Source organism: Lissotriton vulgaris, chromosome 9 (genome assembly GCF_964263255.1).
Source record: "Lissotriton vulgaris chromosome 9, aLisVul1.2, whole genome shotgun sequence".
NCBI classification, from domain to species: Eukaryota; Metazoa; Chordata; class Amphibia; order Caudata; family Salamandridae; genus Lissotriton; species Lissotriton vulgaris.
In genome coordinates, this window is record NC_141697.1 from 940,314,635 (window position 1) to 940,340,241 (window position 25,607).

Sequence of the window (25,607 nt, forward strand, 5' to 3'; positions counted from 1 at the left end):
CTTTTTGGGTTTTTCCTGTCCCTCGCCACCAGATTTTTCCTGGTGGTGATAAACAGCAGAAAAAAGGTATTACACTGTCCAACCCATGCACATCGCTGATTGATGGGAATAAACCCTTAGACACCACCTTCTAAGGTAGCCCAGTGCCTAGGATAAGAGGTTAATATAGAAGTGTTCCACTCCACGAGGCCTAAATCACTGGTGCTACTCCAGCTGAAAAACCTCTGCCCATCGACCCATTCAACTCAACTTACATGCTAAAAAACTCAATTTTCAGCGGACCTTCAGTTGAAGATTGGGAAATGCAACGGGGGAGGGAAAAATTGGCTGAGACCATTCCCTGTTGCTGTTCATTGCTACTATCGGAGAGTACCTGGTGAAGCAAGGCCAAGGTAGACTAATCAAAATTCTTTCGGCACTCTATGTCATCAGCATGACTAAAAAGATCACAAGAATAGGGAAGACAGGAAAGGCATATAAAAAGCCGCTTGGCCAACTGGATGTCAAAACATCCTCACCCCTAGCTTTCCTGTTAGTCTCATTTGAACAGAAACAAGATAATGTGTTCTCCCGGTTGGCAAAAAGATCCATCACTGGGTGGCCCCACCTCTGACAAATCTGAGGGGGGAAAAGTTGAGGGAAATTCGCCGGAGGATGGTAATTCTTTGCTCGGAATGTATGTAACAGGTTCCTCTTGCCCTCAATATATATAGCTGTCAACTATAGAATGTTCACTTGAGCCCTCTAGAAGATCTGAACAGTTATGCAAGACAGGGAATGAGATTTTGTTCCTCTCTGTTTATGTACACTTTGGCAACATTGTTGTCGGTCCTGATTAAGGCCACTCTGTTCGAGACCAGATGAGCAAAGGCAATGAGGACCAGGAGAGTAGTTTCCAGTTCCTTCCAACTGGAGAATTTGTTTCTATGAACCAATGACCAAAGCCCCTAGACTTGATGAGACTTGGTCCATGCCCCCCAACCTATTTGCACTGACGTCCGTTGCTATAATGACTAGTCTCAGGGCAAGTAACTGAATAACTCTCAGAGTGTTGGTTGGCAACAACCATGAGGTCAGGTTTTGTCTGACATTCTGTGGCATTGGAATCCTCTGGGAGATGTCGGGGACGAAAATTGGAGAATGGTTCAGACTAGCCTGTTCAGCTAAAACTTTGCCCACAGAACCAGGAATTTAGCCGCAGCTAGCTCCCTTTGCACCTGAAGCCACTTTGCCACCACTGGATTGTCCTGTTCTAAGAAGCTGGAAATATGGCTTTACATTTTTTGCAATCTTTTTTCTGTCAAGTGTCTAAACGGTTGACTTGTTTAGAATTTGGCTCCTATGTAAACCTGATCCTGTGCTGGCGCAAGGTGTGATTTTGACCAGTTGATCAAAAAGCCATGATCCGGAAGACCTGGCAGCACAACCTCTGAGTGCTCCTTGGTAGTCTGACATGACTGTGATGCTACCAAGCAATTGTCTAGATATAGGATGACTGTAATCCATTGGTGATGCAGAATCACCACTAATGAAGCCAACATTTTTGTGAACACTCAAGGTGATGACTTGAGGCTGAACGTTAGCACCCTGAATTTGAAATGTTGAGACCCCACTTCAAACCTCAGAAACTTCTGAAGAGATCTATGTATTGGCATGTGCAGGTAGTCTCCTGTAGATCAATAGTTGTTAAAAGTCCCCTTGAGATATTATAGGATTCACTTGTTGTAATAAAGCCATTCTGGAGTAAATAGTCTTGAGCCCCATATTCACTCCTCTCGGATCGACTACTGGCCTGTTGTTGCTTGAAATATTTCTCACTAGAAAGAAATTAGAATAAACTCCTTGCCTCTTTGTTCTAGTGTAACCAGCCGCGGCCCGTGGAGGGAGTTCTGTGGGGCGGTAAGGCGGGCAGGGGAGGGGCAGGGTGGAAGGTACTAAACACCGAAATATGGATAGTTGGAGGTAAGTAAACAATTAAATAAATAAATGAATTTCGTTGTGCGCCCTGCATCTCAAAATGCGATGCAGCGCCCGCTACGAAATTCGTTTTATTTATTTAATTGTTTACTTACCTCCAATTATCCATTTCCGGTGTTTAGTACCTTCCACCCTGCCCCTCCCCTGCCCCGCCTTTCTGCCCCCACGGAACTCCCTCCACAGGCCGCGGCTGAGTGTAACCAGAATAATTGCCTTTTTCTGTATTAATGCCTGAATCCCCGAGTATAGGCAAAACTCTTTTAGAGGTAGACGGATAGTCAGGAACGATGATTGGACATAGACCCCTGGCTCACCTAGTCCCGGTCCTTAGTCGCTTTCTGAGGTTGACATTTTCTTCTGGAATCTTTGCTCCATGCTCCAGGAGACCTACAGACTGACGTCTTGTATGGGAGAGTATATTTCTTGTCCTTGTGGAACAGGAAACATACTCTGGAATAATAAAATCCAATTGATCTCCAAACAGTTTATTGCCTTTAAAGGGTATCTTTGGGAATGCAGACTTCTCTGCAAAGTCTGACTTCTAATCTCCCATCCATAAGGTGTGGTGGGCTAACAGAAAATGATGTAGAAAACAAAGCTGTTGATCTGATGACGTCAGAAGAAGTATCAGCTAGAAACTTAGGTCATTGCTCCATGTGCCAGAGAACATTAGATACATCTGCTCCTTCATGAATTGCTCTGGACAAATTCACAAAGACTTGAGATGTATAAGCTACGTAAGTGCCCAAAAGAGGTGGCAATATCGACTACACTTTCACACTGGCTGAAAGCATGTCTTCCACACCAGCCAGAGTATACATTCTCTGTCGAAATCTATGGAGACACCACTTATTTCTAGTTTCTGAAAATACATTTTTAATTGTCTTGAGCAATGGCAGCGAGACAGACACAGGCTTTGTATATTGTGGGAATATTCTTTTATCAACCTCCTATGCAGGTACTGGAGAAAATGCTAAATTCGCTCTAATGTAGTCCAATAGTTAAGTTACCTCCTCTTTGACTATATATTTACCAGCTGATGGCCCCTTCTGTGCAGATTCAGTGTTCCCGGAGAACTATCTCTTACCTCCGATCTTCTCCTTCTCAACTCTTTAGACCTAGCTAATACTCTGGAAACCACTTCCTCAATCATTCATTGAACTTGGGAAGCAGAGAGAAAAGCAGGTGATTCAGGAGAGCAAGAACTTGCTCTGCACCTCAGGGGTCTTACTTCACTCATTCTCAGATGAAGAGGATTCAGTATTCCTCCTCTTTTGGCTTCTTCTCCCCTGAACCCGACACATACCTCCTAAAGATAGATGGTTCTCAAAGCAGAGGGCTATCCTGTTTCCCCTTGATTCCTCCTGAGCTACTTTATCTTCAGAGTCAGGCTCACCGTACGCTGACCCAGAAGAGGATCTGTTATGTATCCACCAACCTGTCTGATGGAGTGAAATAAGGAAGCCAAACACGCCAAGAAAGACAATCTCCAATGACCTCCATTACTTGGAGCGATCATGGAAAAACAGCGGGTTCACCTGCCCCTCTCAATCAACCTTTGTTACAAGTTCTGCTCCGCAGCATCCTCCTGTGTGCCTACCTGATGCACAACAAACACAGAAGTGAGTAGGGTGAGTGGGCTGTTTATGCAGGATTCAAAGTTAGAGAGGTGTGTCTCACTCAGTAGTTGATTGTGGCAAAATACGTTCCAAAAGGGTAATGGGCATTCTTTCATTGTAGTGATTTAATGGTCCGCCACTGGGAAAGCAGCAATCATTTTCCAATTGCTGTTTGTTCAAAACTTGTTACTTCACATCCTCAGTTGCTAGGGCATAGTGCAAAGTACGAACGTATTTACGGAAAACAGAAAATAAAATACGATGGAAACTAAGTAGGCAATTGAGGGGTTGCTTTAAGTAAGCTAGGAGAAGAAGGAGGGAAGGCCATACCCTGACTTCAATAGATCGGCAGGATGGGAGCCGGAATCCACGGAGAAGAGGATCACGTTTAACATGACCACCTCCCAAATCCCAGACAAGGACATTGCATCACTCCTCCTACGATACGGCACCATCAAGACAGGGCCCACCAAAGTCTGAGACAGCAGAGGGATCTGGGACACAACCTGGCAAGCGATCGTCAGCCTCCACAAGAACCCAGCATCAAGGGACGGCCTGAGACACCCACCTGCGAGCTTCTACCTAGAAGCCAACCATGGCAAGATCAATTATCCAGGAGAACCCTTCAAATACCGGAAGTGTCAGGCTGTGGTAAACATGGGAAAACACTGCCTGGAGACGTTCTGCAGAATCTGCAAGCAGGCTGGACAGGAGGCAAGCAGATGCAGCGGAAACAAGAAGTGAAACTTCTGTGGAGGAGAAAGCCACACCTACTACTGATGCCCCAAGTCTGACATGCCAACACCTACACAGCAGCAGCAGAAGGAAACCCAGCCTGGAGAACCACCAGACTGATGGTGTCCCCAGCAGCAAACGCCAAGGTGAACACCCTCCTGTAGGACACAAGGCAACAGACAGCCAAGAAACCAGAAGCACCCAGGAAGGACTACTAGAAGGGCCCAGTCTCGAAGACCCCAACATCCCAGAACCGGACCTAAAGATCACAGAGGACCCCAAGTCAGGACCAGCCACAGTGGAGGAATCAACACCACTGACTGAGATGGAACAAGCCAAGGAAGTCCCCCAACCCAAGGGAGCCACAGAGGAAGGAGCACCACAAGTAGCCCCACCAACGGAAACCCCAAGGGAGACCAACCCTACGCCAGAAGTGGAGACAAAGGAGGAGGAGGCAGAGGATGCAGCTAAGGGAATGAAGAAGAAAAAGAAGAAGAAGAAGAAGGGGAAACAACTCAAGATGGAGGAACGAAGCAGCAGCAAAGACAACACCGAGGTGATCAAGAAGGCATGGAGCGAGGTTAAGTTCCAGACGCTGTGGCAGACGTCCACAAAGGACAAAGAAGCGGCAGACAATCAGAGGAGTGCCAATGTCAGGGGCCAACAGGCACCCCCACCAGAAGCACCACCACCCAAACCCAAGCAGGGAAAGGAGGAGGGGGAGGGGATGCAGCAGAAGCCACAGTCCCCCCCCACAGCAAAGAGGTAGGAAGTGACAGATGGCAAGGGAAGAGGACTTCCTTGCCAGTAAGATCAATAAAGCTGAATCAGAAGATGAAGACGTTGTCATCGTCGAAGATGAAGACAACAAAGAGATGAAGGATGAAGAAGAGGACCAGGCGGTGGACCCCATCCAGTACGCTCTCCAAGAACTCACCTGCAACTGAGCATGATGTAACCCACCAGAGCCACAGCAGAGGGAGCACAGTGGATCCCAGAAGTGGGAACAGAAGTCTTCATCGGAGGCATGGAAGACAGCACAGGAGAGGGAGAGCAGGACCAGCAGACAGCTCAGCACACCAAGTAGAGCAGCCCAGGGCTTTCAACCCCAGTAGAGGTTTCAAATAAGACACTGACAGCTAGCACTGAGACAAAAATGCTGTATCATTGTTATCCCTAAATATCAGAAGTGTGAAAGACCAGGTCAGGCGGGTTGGCACGTTGCGCTTCCTGGCCACCCAGAACCGAGATATCTGTTTTCTGAAGGAATGCGGGATTCCGTACGTCCAGTCGTACAGCGAGCTCGAACGGCAGTGGACGCACTCGCCATCGTTTTGGTCCAGAGGGAACAATTGCAAATCATCTGGAGTCGCCATTCTGATCAAGGGGAGGCTTTTCACCGCCCATAAGGTCCCCAAGCAAGTCAAAGTCAGAGTGCTGGTTGTGGACGGCTCGTGGGCTGGTGAGCATGTTAGGCTTATCAATGCCTATGCTTCCCCAGAGAAGAATGAGTGGCTCAAGATGTTCAGGGTGCTTAGGATGAAACTCGTGACCTACAGGACCATCCTGATGGGTGGTGATTTCAACTGCACAGTAGTGATAGATGGACACACTAGGTCAGACTCTATGGAGATGGATGTGACGATCAGGCTGTTGGTGGAGATGATAGGTGAGGCGTCCCTCTGGGATGTCATCGGTAGCATGGAGCCGAAAGCCAGGAATTTTTCCTGGAGTAGGCCGGACGGATCGGTGCGTTCACCGATTGACTTCCTATTCACCTTCCCAACGGTAAAGCCTGGGCAAAGCTCTGACCACCTGTAAAGGAGTAGGAGAACATACCCCTCGGGAATGGTGGAGCCCGCGTCCTTCTGATTGTACATTTCCGACTTCTCCACAGACCCACGAACGGGAGCACGGAGGAAACGAGACAGACAGCGTGAACGAGGAGAGCGGCCCCTTTAAGTGGGCGTCGACACCTAAGGAGGAAGGCCCGGCACTACAGGACGTCACAGGAACCGGATTGGTACAAAACCAGGAAATACTGTATGCGGGGTGTGGAGACACGGCGGAGGAGAAGGCGGGAGCGGAAGAGACGAAGAGCGGATGCAGAGGAGACCGAGAGTACCGAACAGAAGATCGCGGAGGAGCAGACGGAGGGACCAAGTCAAGAGGCGAGCCAGGAGGCCAACGACCCTGCAAACCGTCGTGCCACACTCCAGAGGGAGGAGTGTGGCTGTCACAGGTACGGCGGCGTTGGGCAGCCTGGGTGGGAAGACGGACTGCTAGCGAATAGCGTGTACATATCCCTGTTTGTCCCTTCCCTTTAAGCCATTCCTACCCTTCCAATACCCTTCTCCTTCCCGGTTTCCCTGCTCGACCCACCCCTCTCTATGTCTTACATGGAGCACTGTTTAAACTGATAGCTTGAGTCACCGGGTTTTTCCTCACACTCCCTGGGTCCCTTGGTGCAACCCTACTAGAGGACTGTGACCTAACGGCCTCCCTTCTTGTTGGTCTTTCTTTTCATGTGGCGAGCCCATCGGTAACTGGATTGAAGACCCTCTATTCCTGAGTGAGGAAACTGGTAGAAGACCAGCGTCATGGACCCCAGTGCCTTTGCCCGGGAAAGACTGACCTTTAGGACCAGAAAGACGTTTATATCAAAGCCCATAAGATCCTTGAAAATAAAACCCTCTTTAAATCCTACACCTGGTGTCACGGTTGTCCCTTCTCCCACGCCCACACTGGTGTCAGAAGTGGGATCCCCCCCACCAAAAGCGACCATGGCAATGGAGCAGGTGATTCAGACTCTTATAGACGGTCAACAAAAGCTGGAATGGGCAATAAGCCAACAGATTAACACCGCTGATGCCGACCGGGACTTGTTCCGAACCTCTATGTCCCAGCAAATGGACACCCTCCAAAAGGTTGTACAAGCCCCCACCACCTCCTCACCCTTGGACAGAAGGCCCATCGGACCTCATCCGTCAGGGGTAGCTTTACAAAAGTATGTGACTGGGGAAGATCCCGACGCGTTCCTGTTAAACTTCGAGCGCGCGGCAAGAGCCTGCGGGTGGCCTGAGGAGAATTGGCCCTTCTTTTTGGCCCCACTATTGTCCGGAGAAGCCCAAACTGCCTATCAGGTGGCAAACCATTCAGGAACATCCTCCTATGCCGACATAAAAGCGGTAATTCTCGACCACCTAGGGATGGATGCGGAAGCATACAGACTACGTTTTTGAAAGGAGAAGGGAATCCCGGGAGAGAACCCCAAAACCATGTATCTACGAGTCAAGATGGCGCAGAAAAATGGCTCAGACCCGACATCAGGAGCAAGGAAGAGGTCATGTCCAGCATCATACTGGAACAGTTCATGGAGGTTCTGCCTTACGGCACACAGAGATGGTTAAGGCAACACCCCGGTCTAACGGCGGCTCAAGCCATCGAGATGGCAGCCAACTACAACAGAGCAGCGCCCAGGACTTTTCCATGGGATACAGAAAGAAGCAATAAATCTACTCCCACTCCGTCCAAAACGGATAAAAAGAAGACGGTCCCCGAACCAATCAAACCTCGCCCGTTTAAACCGGAAGGACCCACTATGAAGGGGCCACAGTGCTTCGAGTGCGGAGAGTGGGGTCACATAGCCAGAATGTGCCCCCAACGAAGACCCCCGGAAGAACCCATGGAGGTCGGCTATATTCCCCGGGCCGTTATGTACACCGCCGAAATGGGCCCATCCTTTTACGTAAGGGTACGAGTAAATAAGAAACTAGTGAAAGCCTTACTGGATTCAGGATGTCGACAGTCAGTCATCCAGGAACGCCTGTTACACCCCACCCAGATAGGCCAGGAAGGTACTGTCCACATTAGGTGTGTCCATGGCGACGTCAAACCTTACCCTATGGCCCGGATAACCCTGCACCCGATAGGTAGAGAACCCTGTTCAGTGAAAGTGGGGGTGGTCCGGTCCTTACCAGAGGAGTTGATAATAGGGGTAGATAACCCAGATTTCCTGTCTTTGTTTAAAAGGGAGTTAAAAGACCACCCCGCCGGAGCTTACCTATCCATAGAACCCTGGGTGATAGACAGGGGCTTTAAATTTGCACAGGCCAATGACCCCTCCCTATTAAATGCATGGGAGGCAGCTCATCTCTCTCAGGCCTCTCCAACCCAGGGGTACCCCAGGTTCAGGATAGACAATGACCTACTCTATAGAGAAGGGAAGGAAGGAGAGCCAACCCAACTAGTGGTACCAAAGGATTTCAGGGAGCAGATTCTTTTCTACGCCCACACCCACCTAACCGCTAGCATAGTGGAAGTGAGAAAACGACACAGAACATATTGCGGCTCTTTTATTGGCCAGGTATATACAAGGAGGCAGAAACTTACTGTAGACAATGCGAGGTGTGCCAAAAGAAGAACCTAACCCGACCACCAGCGGTACCCCTTCAACCACTACCAATCATAGGAAACCCGTGGGACAGGGTGGGGATTGACTTAATTGGTCCCTTACCCCGCACGTCACGGGGACATACATATGCCCTCGTGGTGGTCGACTATAATACAAGGCACCCAGAGGCCTTTGCCCTCAGTGCCCCGACTACCAAGAACGTAGCAGACAAACTGGTAGAGCTATTCTCAAGGGTGGGGTTTCCACGCGAGATCCTAACGGACCAGGGGACACCCTTTGTTTCCCGGATGATGAAAGAGGTATGTAAGATGCTTGACCTCCATCACATCCGAACGTCCACCTACCATCCCCAGACAGATGGACTCGTTGAGAGGTATAACAGGACATTAAAAACAACCCTTAAGAAGTTGTTAACTGCCGAAAACAAGGACTGGGACAGAATGCTACCCCTAGCACTATATGTGGTGAGAGCACAGGTACAGAGCAGTTTGGGATATTCACCGTTTGAGCTACTGTACGGCCGCCAACCACGTTCTCTTTTAGAGATAACCAGGGAAGCATGGGAAAAGGAGGGGGCCGCCGAACAGAGGAGCCTGTTGGAATATACACAGCAGTTAAGATCTAGACTGGGAAAACTAAGGGATTTGGCATACTCTAACTTAGAAAAAGCCCAAACTGCTCAAAGACGGTACTATGATAAGGGAAAAAAATGGAGGACCCTAGAAAAAGGGGATTGGTCCTTGGTGCTCCTACCCTCCTCCACACAAAAATTTCGGAGCGAGTGGAAGGGTCCCTATGAAGTAGTAGAGTCCTTTGGGCGTACCACCTACAGCCTACGAATGTCACCTAATAGGAGACAGACCTTCCACATCAATCTCCTCAAGAAATGGATCGGTCAACACCCCCGCCCGGCAAATCTAATCTTACCAGCCGGTAGTACCGGGTCGACCCTGGAACATCTTCCAGTGAACGCAGAATTGACCGAGTCAGAAAGAAAGGAGCTAATAACAACATTACTCCCCTTCTCTCCAATCTTCTCAGACACACCGGGTTGTACTCATATGGCTGAACACCAGATACACACAAAAGAAGGACAGGTAGTGAAACAGAGGGCCTATCGCATTCCAGCCGCTAAAAGGGCAGACGTGAGGAAGGAAGTGCAGGAAATGCTCAGGCTAGGGGTGATAAGACCTTCTAAAAGTAACTGGTCTTCTCCCATAGTCATGGTTCCTAAACCCAATGGGTCTACCCGTTTTTGTATGGACTTCCGAGCCCTGAATGCTGTGTCATCTTTTGATGCATTTCCGATACCCCGGGTGGATGAGCTAATAGAACGGATAGGGGACGCCCGATATATAACCACCCTTGACCTGACCGAGGGGTATTGGCAGGTACCACTTAGGGAGGAGGACCGACACAAAACCGCCTTTGCAACTGAGGATGGGCTCTTTGAATTCACTGTTCTCTCTTTCGGGCTCATGGAGCCCCAGCTACTTTCCAGCGGTTAATGAACAGGGTGCTGGCACCACACACCAAATACAGTTCGGTGTATCTTGATGATATAGTCATCTTTAGCACATCTTGGGAGGACCATTTGAAACATATAACCAACGTCCTAACCGCATTACAAGCAGCCGGACTCCATGTGAATGCAAGAAAGTCAAGAACAGCATACCCAAAAGTAAAATACCTGGGATTCATGCTAGGGGAGGGAGTCATAGCCACTCAGGAGGAAAAGATCAAAGCTATAACCAACACACCTTTACCATCCACGAAAAGGGAACTGTGAGCCTTCCTAGGTCTCATAGGATATTACAGGCGGTTCATCAGGAACTTTGCAGACCTTTCTAGTCCCCTAACCGACCTCTTGCAGAAACATACAAGGAACACCCTACCGAACCCTTCCTCAGAGGAGGCCCAGAAAGCCTTCCAGGCCCTAAAGACAGCCCTTACCACGAGCCCGGTTCTCATTCCGCCGAACTTTGATAAACCCTTTTCCCTAGCCACAGACGCCTCAGACACAGGCATTGGAGCCGTGTTATCACAAGAAGGGGAGGACGGAGCCGAACATCCCATAATCTATATAAGCAGAAAGCTCCACCCAAGGGAACGGAAATATACCACGGTGTGAAAAGAGTGCCTCGCCATCCGATGGGCAATAGACAAGTTGAGGTACTACCTAGAAGGCAATGCCTTCGTTCTTTACTCAGACCGCGCACCCCTTCAGTGGATGCAAAGAAACCGTTCCCATAATGCCAGAATACTGCGCTGGTTTCTCTTCCTCCAACCATTTGCCTTCACGGTAGTACATCGGAAGGGGGTGGACAACGGGAATGACGATTTTCTCTCCAGGATGCCCATTCTCCCCGATCGGGAGAATCCAGGGGGGGAGGAATGTAAAGGAGTAGGAGAACATACCCCTCGGGAATGGTGGAGCCCGCGTCCTTCTGATTGTACATTTCCGACTTCTCCACAGACCCACGAATGGGAGCACGGAGGAAACGAGACAGACAGCGTGAACGAGGAGAGCGGCCCCTTTAAATGGGCATCGACACCTAAGGAGGAAGGCCCGGCACTACAGGACGTCACGGGAACCAGATTGCTACAAAACCAGGAAATACTATATGCGGGGTGTGGAGACACCGCGGAGGAGAAGGCGGGAGCGGAAGAGACAAAGAGCGGATGCAGAGGAGACCGAGAGTACCGAACAGAAGATCGCGGAGGAGCAGACGGAGGGACCGAGTCAAGACGAGAGCCAGGAGGCCAACGACCCTGCGAACCGCCGTGCTACACTCCCGAGGGAGGAGTGTGGCTGTCACAGGTACGGCGGCGTTGGGCAGCCTGGGTGGGAAGATGGAGTGCTAGCGAATAGCGTTTACATATCCCTGTTTGTCCCTTCCCTTTAAGCCATTCCTACCCTTACAATACCCTTCTCCTTCCCGGTTTCCCTGCTCAACCCACCCCTCTCTATGTCTTACACGGAGCACTGTTTAAACTGATAGCTTGAGTCACCGGGTTTTTCCTCACACTCCCTGGGTCCCTTGGTGCAACCCTACTAGAGGACTGTGACCTAACGGCCTCCCTTCTTGTTGGTCTTTCTTTTCATGTGGCGAGCCCATCGGTAACTGGATTGAAGATCTATTCCTGAGTGAGGAAACCGGTAGAAGACCAGCGTCACGGACCCCAGTGCCTTTGCCCGGGAAAGACTGACCTTTAGGACCAGAAAGACGTTTATATCAAAGCCCATAAGATCCTTGAAAATAAAACCCTCTTTAAATCCTACACCTGGTGTCACGGTCGTCCCTTCTCCCACGCCCACACCACCGCAGTTCGTTTTGATGGGGAACTTACAGAGAAATACACCGCTTGCCCAGGATCGTGGAAACTGAACTGCTCATTGCTGGTAAACGAGGAGTTAGTGGCGAACCTCAGAGTCGCGTATGTAGAGTGAAGGGACATGAGGGGCCTCTTTCACTCCACCAGTGAGAGGTGGGAATGGGGGAAGGACAGATTCTGGAGCTTTTTCCAGGATGCAAGCAGAGCTGATGCACAGGAAAAGAAGAGGTCGTTCAGGAAGCTGCAGAGCAAGTTGCAGCAACTGTACGACCTCAGGGATTGGGACGTGGATGACAAACTAGAGGAAACCTGAAAAGGGCTCGTTGAGAAGTTGGCCTGGTATATGCTGAACACTAATTATAGTGGGCTCCTGTACCAGTTCAAACAACCCTTATTGATGATTAGGTTAAAGACAACCTTTATTGAAAGCTATCCTGGTGGTAGCTATGGAGAGCAGCCTTCAGGCTAAGTCTTGAAGGATTGTAAAGCAGCTTGTTTTACCAGATCAGAACCTCCTGAATGACCAAATGAAAGGAAAACCACACAAGGAATATATACAATATATGTATTTATTACTAAACACTCTCTACTAACCCGTTTATGAGATTAGAGAACAAAGCACACAATATTAAATCACTAGAACGACAGTAAATAGCACAATGCACAGTGGGTTCCAGGAGGAGACCAAACAATATACTAAGAAAGTGGGAAAAAACACGACTTGACTAGAAACAGTGCCTAGAGCACGTAGAATCGCTGGGACCTCAAGGAACCACCCAAGGTAGTGACACAGGGGACCCACGGAGGACGGGTGCAGTGTGAGAACACAGGCGCGAGCTCCGTACAACTCTATGGGAAAGTCGCAGTTGGAATTTTAAAGATTAAGGACACTTCGGAGAGGACTTTGTTCAAACCCTTTCAAACATAGAAGGTTCTAAGGCCAGCACCTTTGTGAGCACTGGAGTACTTGTGTTACCTAACCCAGGGTAGCCGGGTGCATAGGTGTCAAGTGATGTCGGGAATCTTCGTTGTTTTCAATGGCGTGATGCGGAAAAGTGCTGCTGCCGGGAAGATTTTGACAAAAACATAGATTTTAAACCATTGTCTGCATTTACACTGTAAAGCACGTTGATTTTAAAAACGGCTAGCTTTGCACTTATCTCTGAGGCGCGCTGACTCCCTGGTCCACCGCAGATTTCATTGCTGATTGATGTGGAGGGAGGAATAGCGCTGGCACTTCCTGGTCGTTCCACGACGGGCGGCCATCTTGTTAGGGTGTCGGTCTAGTCTCCCAACCCTCCTAATCTACAAAGCCCCTGGTTTCTAGCGCAGCGGAGACGCGCAGCGGAGACGCGCAGCGGAGACGCGCAGCGGGAGCACCTTTGACGCGCCGAAGAGGCGCCAAAGAGAAGCCAGTCTGTGCCAGTCCGTGACAGGACGGGGCCAGGGGCCTAGGGCCAGGATAGTGATCCCTGCACCAGTAAGTGATAACGTTATGCATAAGATAACATACACTGCTGCCGCACTACGCAATGTACAAACATCCATTCGTGGTGACTGTGTGTGCAACCAAGTTCAATTTTTTGAAGGCCCCTTCTCATGTAAAAATTGCCGCTTTCAGAGTATGAATGCACCGCTCCGGCTGGAGCAATTAGCTACGCCCGCTTCCCCTGCCCCTATCAACACCGGTTCCCGTAATAAATGCCTGCTATGTAACATTAGATCATTGCCTAAACATCACATACAGATATGGGATCTTATCTCGGAGGCTGAACCTGACCTATGTTTCTTTACTGAAACCTGGTTAAAACCCCACACTGCACCTACTATTACCTTGGGAATACCGGTGGGATACAACATTATCTGTCAGGACAGACCCATAAAAAAGGGAGGTGGCCTTGCCATCGTGCATAAAGACAATATCATGGTCTCCACTCTCGAGAAATATTGCTCAGCAGAGATGGAGATGCTGGTTTTTAAAATCAGTACCTCGCCTAAATGTTTTATGAACGGTGCTTTGGTCTATCGGCCTCCTGGACCTATGAACAATTTTTCCAACACTTTGATGGAATTATTGGCCCCCCATGTTAAAGGCGAGAAAGATTTTTTATTATTGGGTGATTTTAATATACACGCAGAGCTAAAGGAGGAAAAAGAGACCCAGGATTTCCTAAATGATCTCTGTTCATTGGGATTTTTGCTACGTAATAAAGGACCCACCCATAGGGCCGGACATACTCTGGACCTCATCTTGTCCAGGCTCCCTGGAGTTGAGTGTTCTGCCCCTATTGCAAATCTATGGACGGACCATTTTACTATAGAATTTTATATCCGTGAGATAGGACCTACTCCCAAGAGATCTATTCAGATCCCCATGAAACGGAGACAATGGCACAAGATAACCAATGAACCTTTTAGGGATGCCTTCTCTATCCAAGATTATGCCGCAACCAATGACATTGATGTGGCGCTAGAGAGATATGAAAAGGCAGTAACCATTGCCATTGAGCACATAGCTCCTATGAAAACCTTTAACACACGCCCGACGAAAAATCAGGAGGTGTGGTTTTCAGAGGACCTGAGATCCATGAAGCGTAGAACAAGAAAATTAGAGAAAACCTGGCGTAGATCTCATTTGGAGTCAGATAAATTGGAGTATCAGAGGGCGTTAAAATTATATCACAAAGCTATTCGAACAGCTCGTAAACATCATATTACCTCACAGTTAGAGGCGGTAGGAAATGCGCCGAGGATGCTTTACCAAATACTGAACTCCTTCCTGAAGCCGGCGGCATGTGAGAGTGTTGACACTTCATCTCAACAACTTTGTAATGATATTTCTTGCTTCTTTACGAACAAGATTGAAACCATCTATGAGAAGATTCATGCCTCTATTGCTTCCATTGGACATGTTACTCTTCCCACTGTTGTCCCAGCGAGTGAAAAGATCATCGCTTCCACTCTGCCGAACTTTTCTAACATCACCTTGGCTGAAGTGGAGGGACTTATTACAACTATAAAGAGTGGGAGTCCTATGGATCAGCTTCCACCGAGAGTGATAGTTTCAGTGAGGAGCATATTAGCACCAGAAATACAAAGTTTGGTCAACCTCTCCTTGGACACAGGCCGTGTCCCACTAGAGTGGAAGAGAGCCCAAGTGCAACCCATCCGCAAGAACACCGCCACTGCATGGGCTGACATTACCAATCTGAGACCCATTTCCCTTTTACCATTCATGGGAAAGCTCATAGAAAAGCACGTCAATAAGCACTTGTCTAATCACCTGGAACATACTGGTGCCCTAGATCCATCTCAGTCGGGCTTTAGACCAAAATACAGCACGGAAACAGCATTGCTGTCGATTACTGATGATCTACGCATGCTCCAGGACAAAGGAACATCAGCTGTCCTGGTGCTGCTAGATTTATCGGCAGCTTTTGATACCATCTCACATGAGATTTTGGTCGAGCGTCTGACTGGGAGTGGACTAGGGGGCATGGCACTGGCTTGGCTAAAGAGTTTTCTTTCGGATCGGACCCAATGTGTCACCATGGGCGATTTCCGATCCGAGGAGACCAGGATTACTAAGGGGGTGCCACAGGGCTCCTGTTTGAGCCCTACATTATTCAACATCTATGTGGCCCCCCTGGCTAATATCCTGAGAGCCTTTGGTTTTTGCCCAGTGTCATATGCTGACGATACCCAGCTGCTCTTTCCCTTTGACCATCTTACTCCAGAGGTATTACATTCTTTCTCTGAGGGGATGAGAGCAGTTTCCCAGTGGATGTCTTTGAATATGTTGCAGTGCAATGTTTCAAAGACAGAGGTTATGCTTTTCGGTGAGGCTAAGATCTGCTGGGCTCCTGACTGGTGGCCTTTAGATCTAGGCCCAGTCCCCGAGCCTAAGCAGATAGTCAAGAACCTAGGGGTCCGTCTGGAACAAGAACTCAGCTTGAAGCAGCATGTTACCAACATTGTTGGATCTTGCTTTCGGACCATTGGATTGCTGCGCAGAGTATTTCCATTGCTTCCAGACACCATCAGAAAGACCCTGGTCCAGGCGTTGGTCATCAGCCGTCTCGACTATTGTAATGGTCTCTTGCTGTCAGCTAATGAGGAGGATCTGGATAGGTTACAGGTTGTGCAGAACACCGCAGCCAGGCTGGTTCTAAATGCCCCTCCGAGAACACCTTCAAAACCTCTTCTTGCCAGGCTTCATTGGCTTTCCATCCGTCAGAGAGTTGTTTTTAAGATCTGTTGTACGGTCCACAAAGGACTTCATGGTAAGGCAAGGGGGTAAGGCTCTGTCTGTGAGGGGACCGAGGATTTGGAACGGTCTCCCTCTCCAGCTTAGGCAGCTTGAAAATCATCTGGCCTTCAGAAAAAAGCTGAAAACGTTCTTGTTCCAGGTCTAACCACACAGTTTAAGAACTAGATTGGAGCCATGGAATTCGATCTCCTGCAGGTTCAGCAGTCAGATAGCGCGGAGATACTCCCTCTGGAGTTTATTCAAGCGCTCTACAAACCCGCAAAATAAAATAAATAAAATAAGATGAAAAGTGTCCGGTGCAATCCAAGCCTGTATTCGAGGTGAGAACAACCTGAAAGCAGAGGGGACAGAGTCTGGGTCACTTCAGGGTGACCGGGGCTCGGTAGATGAATGTCCACCGATATCGGGTGCATCAGGTGAGTTGATGTGATGCTTGACTCTGCAGCCACGGGGACCGGAAGACATCGACAACAACCAAAGTCTGGAGGTGAGCTGCCCGACCAAGGATGTCGAGTGCTGGGGGGTCAGTGTCCGGATGGAACACCAACAAGCCTCGGCAACTCTAACCCACGCGCTCAGAGGAAATCAGCTTCGGTGAGGACCAGCAAAGTCCTGGTGACTCTCCAAGCAATGGAGTGTCAGGCCACGCTTGAAGCAACCAGGAAAGCCTACAGAAAATTAAATTTACCTTCACAGGGACCCACAGGCCAATGGACCATGGATCGCAAAGGGACCTCAAGATGAATCACAAAATATCAGCCCACGGAACACTCGTGGAGTGTAGTCCAGAAATCTTCAGTGGAAGCACTGCTCGGGGTCAGGACTACAAGTAGTCCAAAGTACAGCCTCAGGGATTACCGAGAAGCATATGCTGCTGCAAAAGTACACTGTGCACAGGGGTTCGGGTTGTACAGTCCCCACAAGGGATACGGGCCTCAGAATTGCTGAGAGCGCAGATCAACCTTGGAGACCTTGTTAATCCACCTCCTGTGTTGTAGAAATCTTCTGAGTCCTCAGGAGCTTCGGAGATGCAAACCGGTCAGATGCGTTTAGGTGCCTGCTTAGTAGGGGAGTAACTCCTTTACTCTAAGGGAGATTCTTCAGTCGTCCAGCGTTGTGCAGATCGTCGAAGTACTTGGTTTCTGTAGCAGAGTTTAGTCCAGGTAAAATCTAAAGTCCTGTAGTCAGGGGTTCTTACTTTATACTCATGGAAGGGGTGGGACAAACTCTCTGGACCCACCTATGGGAGGGTCAGGACAGAGGGGTGGTTACACCCATGTCGTTTGTCCAGTTTCGTGCCAGAGCAGGTGCTAATGGTTCCTGCAACCAGTTTGAACTGGACTATGCACAGGGACACCAAATGTGCCCCCAGTGCAGGCATCCAAGCACTCTCAAAGTGCACCCACCCAGCCCCAATACACTAAAACCTGTCTGGGAGGTGGTTACACCTCCCTGTGACAGGAAGCCTAGTGTCAAGCCTTCCCCTGCTCGAGCTTGGCTCAGCAGCAGGAGGGCAGGCTTGTGTCTGTGGCTGGCAGCATCCATTTTGTGATGCCCAGGTCGAGAAAACTGGTACCGGGTGTACCGTTGTGTCGCATATGTCCCTTTAGGAGGGTGGAATCATACCTCTCCCGCTAGTTACGGGTGGGGAGGTATGATTCCCAGGTGTTTGACACCAAACACAACATGTTTCTAAGTAGCAGTTTTAAAGTTAGCATTTACCGCGAAGTTATAATGCACTTAAGTATATATGGTTGGCTGCATCACAAACAACCCCGGAGAATAGCTTCGAAAGGTTGCAGAGGGGCTCTGCTCATGCAAGGGCACCCTCTCACATAAAACCCAGCACCCTGTCTTGAGGATTGATAAGGCATGCCATAGGGGTGACTGATAGGTTTATATGTGCAGTGATGTAAGGTAGATATAGTGAACCTATATCTAAGTAGGGGGGCATGCACCACCATACACAGGCTGCAGTAGCAGACCTGTGCTGTCAGTTTGAGCCAATACATACTGTAGCCCCTGGGAGGCCTCTGGGGTACCTATGCCATGGGTACATAGTATACCATATACTAGAGACTTATAAGGGTACCACAGAATCCAATCTGGAGTGTACCTAAAGTACATGCCATCAATTTAAAGTAGAAAGCAGCTAGGCTGGGGTCCTGGATAGCAGGATCCCAGCCAGTCTGTCGAAAACAGTGAAAATCAGCAAAAAGTGGGGGTAACTGTAAGAAGCAGCTCCTACTCTCCTCCAGGCTAACAGAGCACTTTAGAGATGAATCCAAGAAAATCCTCTTCCAGAACCGAGAACCTCAAGAAGGATGAGAAATGCAACTTCTTCTTCAAGAAACTTCACTCTGCCCACACACCGCTGGTAGAGCTTCGGGACTCGGAGGGCAACCTCCAAAGTGAGAAAGAGCAAGTCATGAGAGTCGCAACAGACGTTTATGGCAAGCTCTTCTCACTGAAAGCGTCAGAGAGATCCCAGGTGGATAGTTTCCTAGAGGACATCTCGAAGACACTGGGTTTGGAAGAGAGAGAAGACCTGAATGCTCCTTTACCCTGGAAGAGATGCACTTGGCCGAACGAACTCCAAGAGGGGTAAGACGCCTGGAAGTGATGGTTTCCCAGTGGAACTTTATGTTGAACTGTGGGACCTGATCGGGCCGGACTTGCTAGCCCTCTACGAGGAAATGGTGGTCAAGGGCAATATGCAGCAATCCCTGCGTGAAGGCATGATAACACTTTTGTACAAGCAGAAGGGAGAGAGAGAAGACCTCAAGAACTGGAGGCCCATCTCGCTTCTTAATGTGGACTACAAAATTCTTGCCAGAGTGATGTCCAGCAGCCTACAGTGATAGCAAAGATAGTTCACCCTGACCAGTCTTTGGGATACCGGGTCGATAAATCACAGGCAGTCTGGCCATGGTCCGGGACATGATTAAGTACGCCAAGAGCCGCAAGGTTCGGACGGCCTTACGCAGCCAGGATCAGGAAAAGGCGTTTAACAGCATTTCTCATAAGTTCATGGACTGGACACTTAAAGCACTGGGACTAGGAGACTTCATCTGCGACATGGTGACCACAATGTATACAGATATTTCTAGCACAGCTTCTTTAAGGGCTGGAAAACCAACCTCTTCCCCATCCTGTCAGGTGTTAGGCAGGGCTGTCTGTTCTCCCCTCTTCTGTTCATCTGCATGATAGAGGTCCTCGCCGAATGCATCAGACGGAACAGGAACATCAAAGGAGTGACAGTGATAGGAAGCAATGGAAATGACAAAGTGAAGTGCTCTCTCTACATGGATGATGTCTCGGGCTTCTGTGCAGATGCAAAATCTGTGAAAGAGCTGGAGAGGAAGTGTTTTGAGTTTGGAAAGGCATCAGGAGCATAGATAAACATCGGCAAGTCTGAAACTCTACTCTTTGGCCACTGGACCCCAACACAAGACCCACTGTCATTCCCCATCAAGCAGGATTTCCTGAAGATCCTTGGAGTCTGGTTCGGAAGAGAAGGTGCTGCAGAGAAGACAGGGGAAGAAAGACTGGCAAAGAGGAAGCAGAAGCTGGGACTCTGGAATCTCCGGAAGCTGACGGAAGACTTTGGTCCTGCAGAACGAGTCCCTGCCAGTGCTCCAGTACGTCGCTCAAGTGTGGCCCTTGCAGACCTGTACGGCCAAGGCCATCACAAAAATGATCTTCTACTTCATCTGGAGCTTGAAGATGGACAGAATGAAGAGGGAGTTGATGTTCAAGACCCACGACAAGGGAGGCAAGGGAATGCCGGACATCGCCACCATCCTGAGGGGAATCTTCGTGTGCCACTGTGTGAGGAGCACTCTGAGGGTCGAAGCTGAGAGCAATGCCCGCTTTCTAATTGCACGCTTCTTCCTGTTGCGGACATGGCGGACCCTGGATGGGTAGAGTGGGTGAGCCCTGTCCCCTACAACTGGGACACCCAGTGGTTCTACAAGGAAGCGGAGAAGTTCTTCAATGAGTTCGGACTGGAGGTTCCGCCCCAGCCACGTGGACTCCCAAGATTGTCCAACAGCCAGATATGTGCAAGGGATGTCAGCGAACCAGTCAGTGTCCTCCCTCTGCCACAGCATGGGCGAACGTCACCAACAAGCGCCTGACCAACCAGCACAAAGACATCACCTGGATGACCACCAAAGGTGAACTGCCAGTAAGAGCCTTCATGCACACAAGAGGACTCAACTGATACAAGTCCTGTTTGAGAGGGTGTACCACGGACGAGACAAAATACTATCTCTTCTGGAAGTGTGCGTAGGGCCTGGACCTGGTGAAGACCCTAGGCACAGAGCTTAGGGTCAGGATACCTACATCATGCACCACTGCGGACTCAGTGATGTATGGTCTGTTCCCAGTCCAGGGACACATGCACTAGGGGAACTCCAGGACTGCTTGAGGCTCCTGTGGTGTTTTAAAGATTTTCTTCTGTTTTCTAGAAACCGCTTGGCAGTAGGGAAGAAGGAGGCATTGACCCTGGTGGGCCGAAAGATGAAACACAGCCTCTTTCATGACTACGCTGCACTGGACAGATCAGATGAAGACTGGGCTACAAAACCTGAGAACCTAAAGGTGTCCCCTAATACCCTTATCCAGGGAGCCCAGAAGGCTCAGGCAACGAAGAAGACAATGACGACACCTGAGGACCCAATTGGTTCCCCTTGCCCTTACCTGAGAGAGGTGCCTTGGAGGGGCCACTAACCTCTTTGTCCTTTTTCTCTTTAACCAGAATCCAGATGGCGACAGGGGAGAGAAGAATGCAGATGAAGACAGGTGGATTAAACGTAGTTATTAACTGTATGTATTTGACTAATGTGACCTTTTCCCTTCACAGGGGAAAGGTTAATGTGATAGCTTGTGCACTTGGTGTCAAGTTTATTACCAAAGACGTACGAATAATAGGGTGTTGTGGAGGGTGACGATTGATGTATCCTAAACAAAAACGAGGCCCTGACAAGGGGGGAAAAATGTATATTATGCTGTTAATGATGATGAAATTGCTAATTATTTAGATACGGTGGAAATTGTAGTATCAATCATCAGTGTAGTGTAGTAGATCTAGAATTAAGGATAGCTCATAGTTTGGATATGGGTCAGAGCAATTATTTGTCCTCAAATTACATCATTGCGCCATTAATTCATACAAACACCTTTGCTCATATGTTTACAATAAAAACCAATAAAAATCATGCAAAGAGCCATGCTTGGTCTCCAATGGAAGCAACCATTGGAGCCAGAAAATCGTGTGCTGTGCCTTTCATCATTAGTGCAAAAGGGACAGCTGTGTGTGAAAGTCACCTTGATGTGTGTATAACCGAAACAAAACCTGGAAAGAGCACTTGTATACATTATATAAGGCATCACAATCTATACTGAGCTAATTATGAGCCAAGCAAAACATTTGTTAGCAAATTGACTTTGAAAAACTTGATTAACATGATCAATCCCATCAACACTAGTGAAGTTGTACTGTACCAGAATTTTGTGACATACATTTAAATATTGCAAACGTATTGTGTCCTGGATTTTGCCTACCAAAAAACTTTCCCATTGCAGGTAATAATAGAAATTCTATAAACAATTGAGTTATAATGAAAAAAGAGACAGGGATAGTGTAGCTTCTTATCATTTAACATTAATATTAGATATATCTGCTAGGATATTTTCTTAAGTTTTAATGCAGGTGCTTGGAGCCCTAACATCAAGTGAACAGGCAGGATTTAGATCCATCTTTAGGGGAATGTGCCAGATATTTTTTACTATGCTACGCTGTGCTCCACATTATAGGGAACCTTCATTCACGCCTTTTGGACTTCCCTGCAGCGTTTGATTCAGTGGATTACAAGAGAGGGGAAAGGGTGAATTCCTACTGAACTCCCCAGAGATTGGGGGATTTCTGAGGGATGAATTTCTGCATCATCACTGACTGAGATTTTCCGTTTAGGAAGGAAGTTGAGAATCCTGGCTCCGATGGACATGTTTTTTTAATCTTTATTTTAGTATTGAGTGGTAACTAGTGTTGTAGGCGGCAAAGAGACCGAGGGGAACCAGGATTTCCTTGTCGCCCTCATCTACAGATTTGAGCGAGTTGTCCGCTGCTGAGTGAACCACCAACTGTGTACTTATACCTGGCCGAAACCAGCCCACAATCCCCCTTGATGCTCATCTATTGGATGCTAGGCACCGAATGCCAGCCTTGGATGTTGTCCCAGTGCACATTCCTGTGCCACTCTGCTGCACCATGGCGGCCACCCACTATTCACTTTGCCAATGACAGAAGATTTACAATGTGCCCCATTGGCAAAACCATTAGCAGTGACTAGCTATGTTAAAAGTATAGAAAACATTTCTTTTCGAAATTTTCCTGATGGTCTCCTTGTAACTTTATGCAGAAACCAATGTTTTTTTAATGTGGTCTATGGCAGTGTACACTCTGTTTAGAAAACTACAAGTGAAGGTTGCCGTAGACCACATAAGACCGCAAGTTGACTTAACCCAAACCGCAGGTTATGCTTTCCACTTTTTCCTTCTTGACAAGACGACTTTCTCCCTACCTGTGACTAAAGCAGATGCTATATAGTAGTTGTGCCAAAATTACAGGTGTGTGTGTTGTTGTTCTAGCTGTAAAAAATGATCACCTCAGAATTCTCAATCATTAGTAATATTAAGTGTAGGTAAAGGTGTGGCTAAGTTAAGGGACAATCATTTTAATATATTTAATGGATATTATTTTCCTGCCTCACACACAACCTCTGTTCTGTCATATCAGTGCATCTCTTAAAAATCCTCTGGTGGCCATGGTCAGAGTTTGGCCGTGTACAGATCATGTGGTTACCTTGTCAGAGGGAGTGGAATTTGGTCTACACCTTGAAGGTATTATTTGTGGGCGTGCCACAATTTTGGAGTACCAGATTCCGTAGTATAAAACAATGGCAATGCTTATTTTGGAATAATGAATGTTATTGATCTTAAAATATTAGCATGGAATATATTCATACTTGGGAAAAAGTAAATTTTATAGATCTTAGGACTTCATTATGAGATGTCCAGTAATTTGAGCGTCAGATACTAGGACCAGAGATATTGATCCAGATGGTATTTCCACCCCAGCTAACGAGCATCATTGGTTTCTGCAGCCAAAAACAGAGAAATCATGCGGATCCTGATATACTGCGCACAAATTTCCAAGATTTCCTTGATTCTGGGCCCGTTTCACCACATATTTTCCTCTTGCTTTCAGCCCAAAGAAAATGTGTGTGCATACTCAATAGGTTTTACCTGATGCATTCCTACACACAGTGAAGCTTGTGTTCTGGTGGACTGTATTACCAAGGTGTACTGCTCTGCCCAATTCGTAATCCAAGAATTGAATGGATTTAGAAAGAGATGTCTACGATAACAGCATATGACTTGAAGAAATATCGAAAAGACTGATTTGTCATGCTTAGGGTATTTGGTTTAGGAGTTGTAACTCATACTGCTGCTCTCAAAAGGCAAAAAGTCATTAAATTGGTCTCTATCACTCAAATGATGTCTACTTGGCCATGTAATAAGGAAATGGGATGCTTCACACTTACTGGTCAGAGGAGGGGTTCCGGCATCTGTCACCTCCAAGATGGCTGAATACTGGAAATTCAAACTTGCAATTTCTGCTGAATCATAAGTCAAGGTACTGTTCACCTGTCAGATTTAGAAATACACATGAATAAGATTATAGCTTCTTGAAAATTAGGCTTACCTTGTACCCAGTCTTTTAAAATATGTGTTGCACTATGCCAATAATATTCTGCACTTTCACAAAGTAGCATACATTTACACAAGCAAGACATTCCAGTAGACCAATTCCAGGGCCTTTGACAAATGGCAATAAAACAGAATATAGCACTTTTTCACACCGATTTCAAGAACGGAAATACCCCTAAAATGCTAGCTGTGTTTCTTTGTCCATGCTAAACACTCCTAGGAACCTTCACTACTGCACAGGACTCGTGGTTCTCATGTTCAGTCTGTAATGGATTGAGATCTAATTTTTAAGTCTGCTCAAAACACAAACTGTATTGATTCTTAAATAGCGTACTGTAGTATTATTGTGACAATTGTATAGCGTTTCATGCCAATGGCTCCAAAGCGCCGTCGGGTGGTGTCGCAAAAAAGGTTACCAAATTTTGTCTGCGCGGGTGGGAGAGAATATGCTTATTCCCATGATCTATGTGGAAAACATTGGGTGTCCTGCGTGAGGGCTAGAAGGTGTTCCTGATTTGTTGCTGCCTTACTCATGTCTGTGGCACAGCAACCCAATCTAGCAGTCGAGGAGGCACAAGTGGTCAGAGACAAATCAACCAAAAGACCTGAGAACCTCACAGCCTTTTCTTAAAATGTGTAAATGCACAGATTGAAATAAGAGCGCTGAAATGGCAGCAGCTCATGTGTAACTAGTTTTGGGCCTTTAGTAGAAGTGTGCAAAGTGTTTTCCTTACAAAGTACTTCTAATGTAATTTCCTCCCTTCTCATCAGTAACTCTCAGAAGAAACTCTTGAAAGGTCCTACCATGAGGAAGGGTCCAGGCCCAAAAGTAGTCCTGACATGCATTGTAAGCTTTTAGTTATGTGAATAATGAAACTACATGAAGAGATTAGGGGTCAGATGTATCAAGATACACTTTTGCGATTCTCATATAGCGATTTTTAAAGAATCGCTATTAGAGAATTGCAAAATGGTATGTATGTAGAAATACACAATTTTTTAGCGATTTCTTAAAATTCCTTAATTGCGATTAGCAAATTGCTAATCGCAATTAAGGAATAATTTCCCATTCATTTCTACGGGCCAGGAGGCCCATAGGAATGAATGTGAAATTATTCTCAATTTGCGATTCGCAATTTGCTAATCGCAAATTGAGAATAATTTTAAGGGTGCAAGGGTGTCCAAAGGACACCCTGTTGCACCCCTGAAATAAGCATGGGTGCACATGTGGTGCACATACATGCCCTAAGGGCATGTATGTGCATCACATGGCACCTTGAAAAATGCAAAAATGGGCATTTTTCAAGAAATTCGCAAATTACCACCAACTTGAAGTTGGTGGTAATTTGCGATTCCTTAGGGACAATTAGCACATTTTTTTTGCATCATACATTGCATTTAAGGAATCGCAAATTTTGCTGTTCCTTAAATGCAATCGCAAAATATTTTGCACTGAAATTTGCTACATACATATCATTTG

General features: G+C 47.6%; 1 protein-coding gene across 1 annotated transcript in view; it reads right to left on the bottom strand.

Moving 5' to 3' along the window:
- The window catches only part of LOC147692577 (cadherin-related family member 4-like), a 422,868-nt gene that overhangs the window by 230,232 nt on the left and 167,029 nt on the right, over positions 1-25,607 (bottom strand). The window contains exon 10 of the mRNA XM_086938792.1: positions 23,962-24,064. Within this exon, the coding sequence (XP_086794918.1) occupies positions 23,962-24,064 (103 nt within the window). The remainder of the gene's footprint in view (positions 1-23,961; positions 24,065-25,607) is intronic.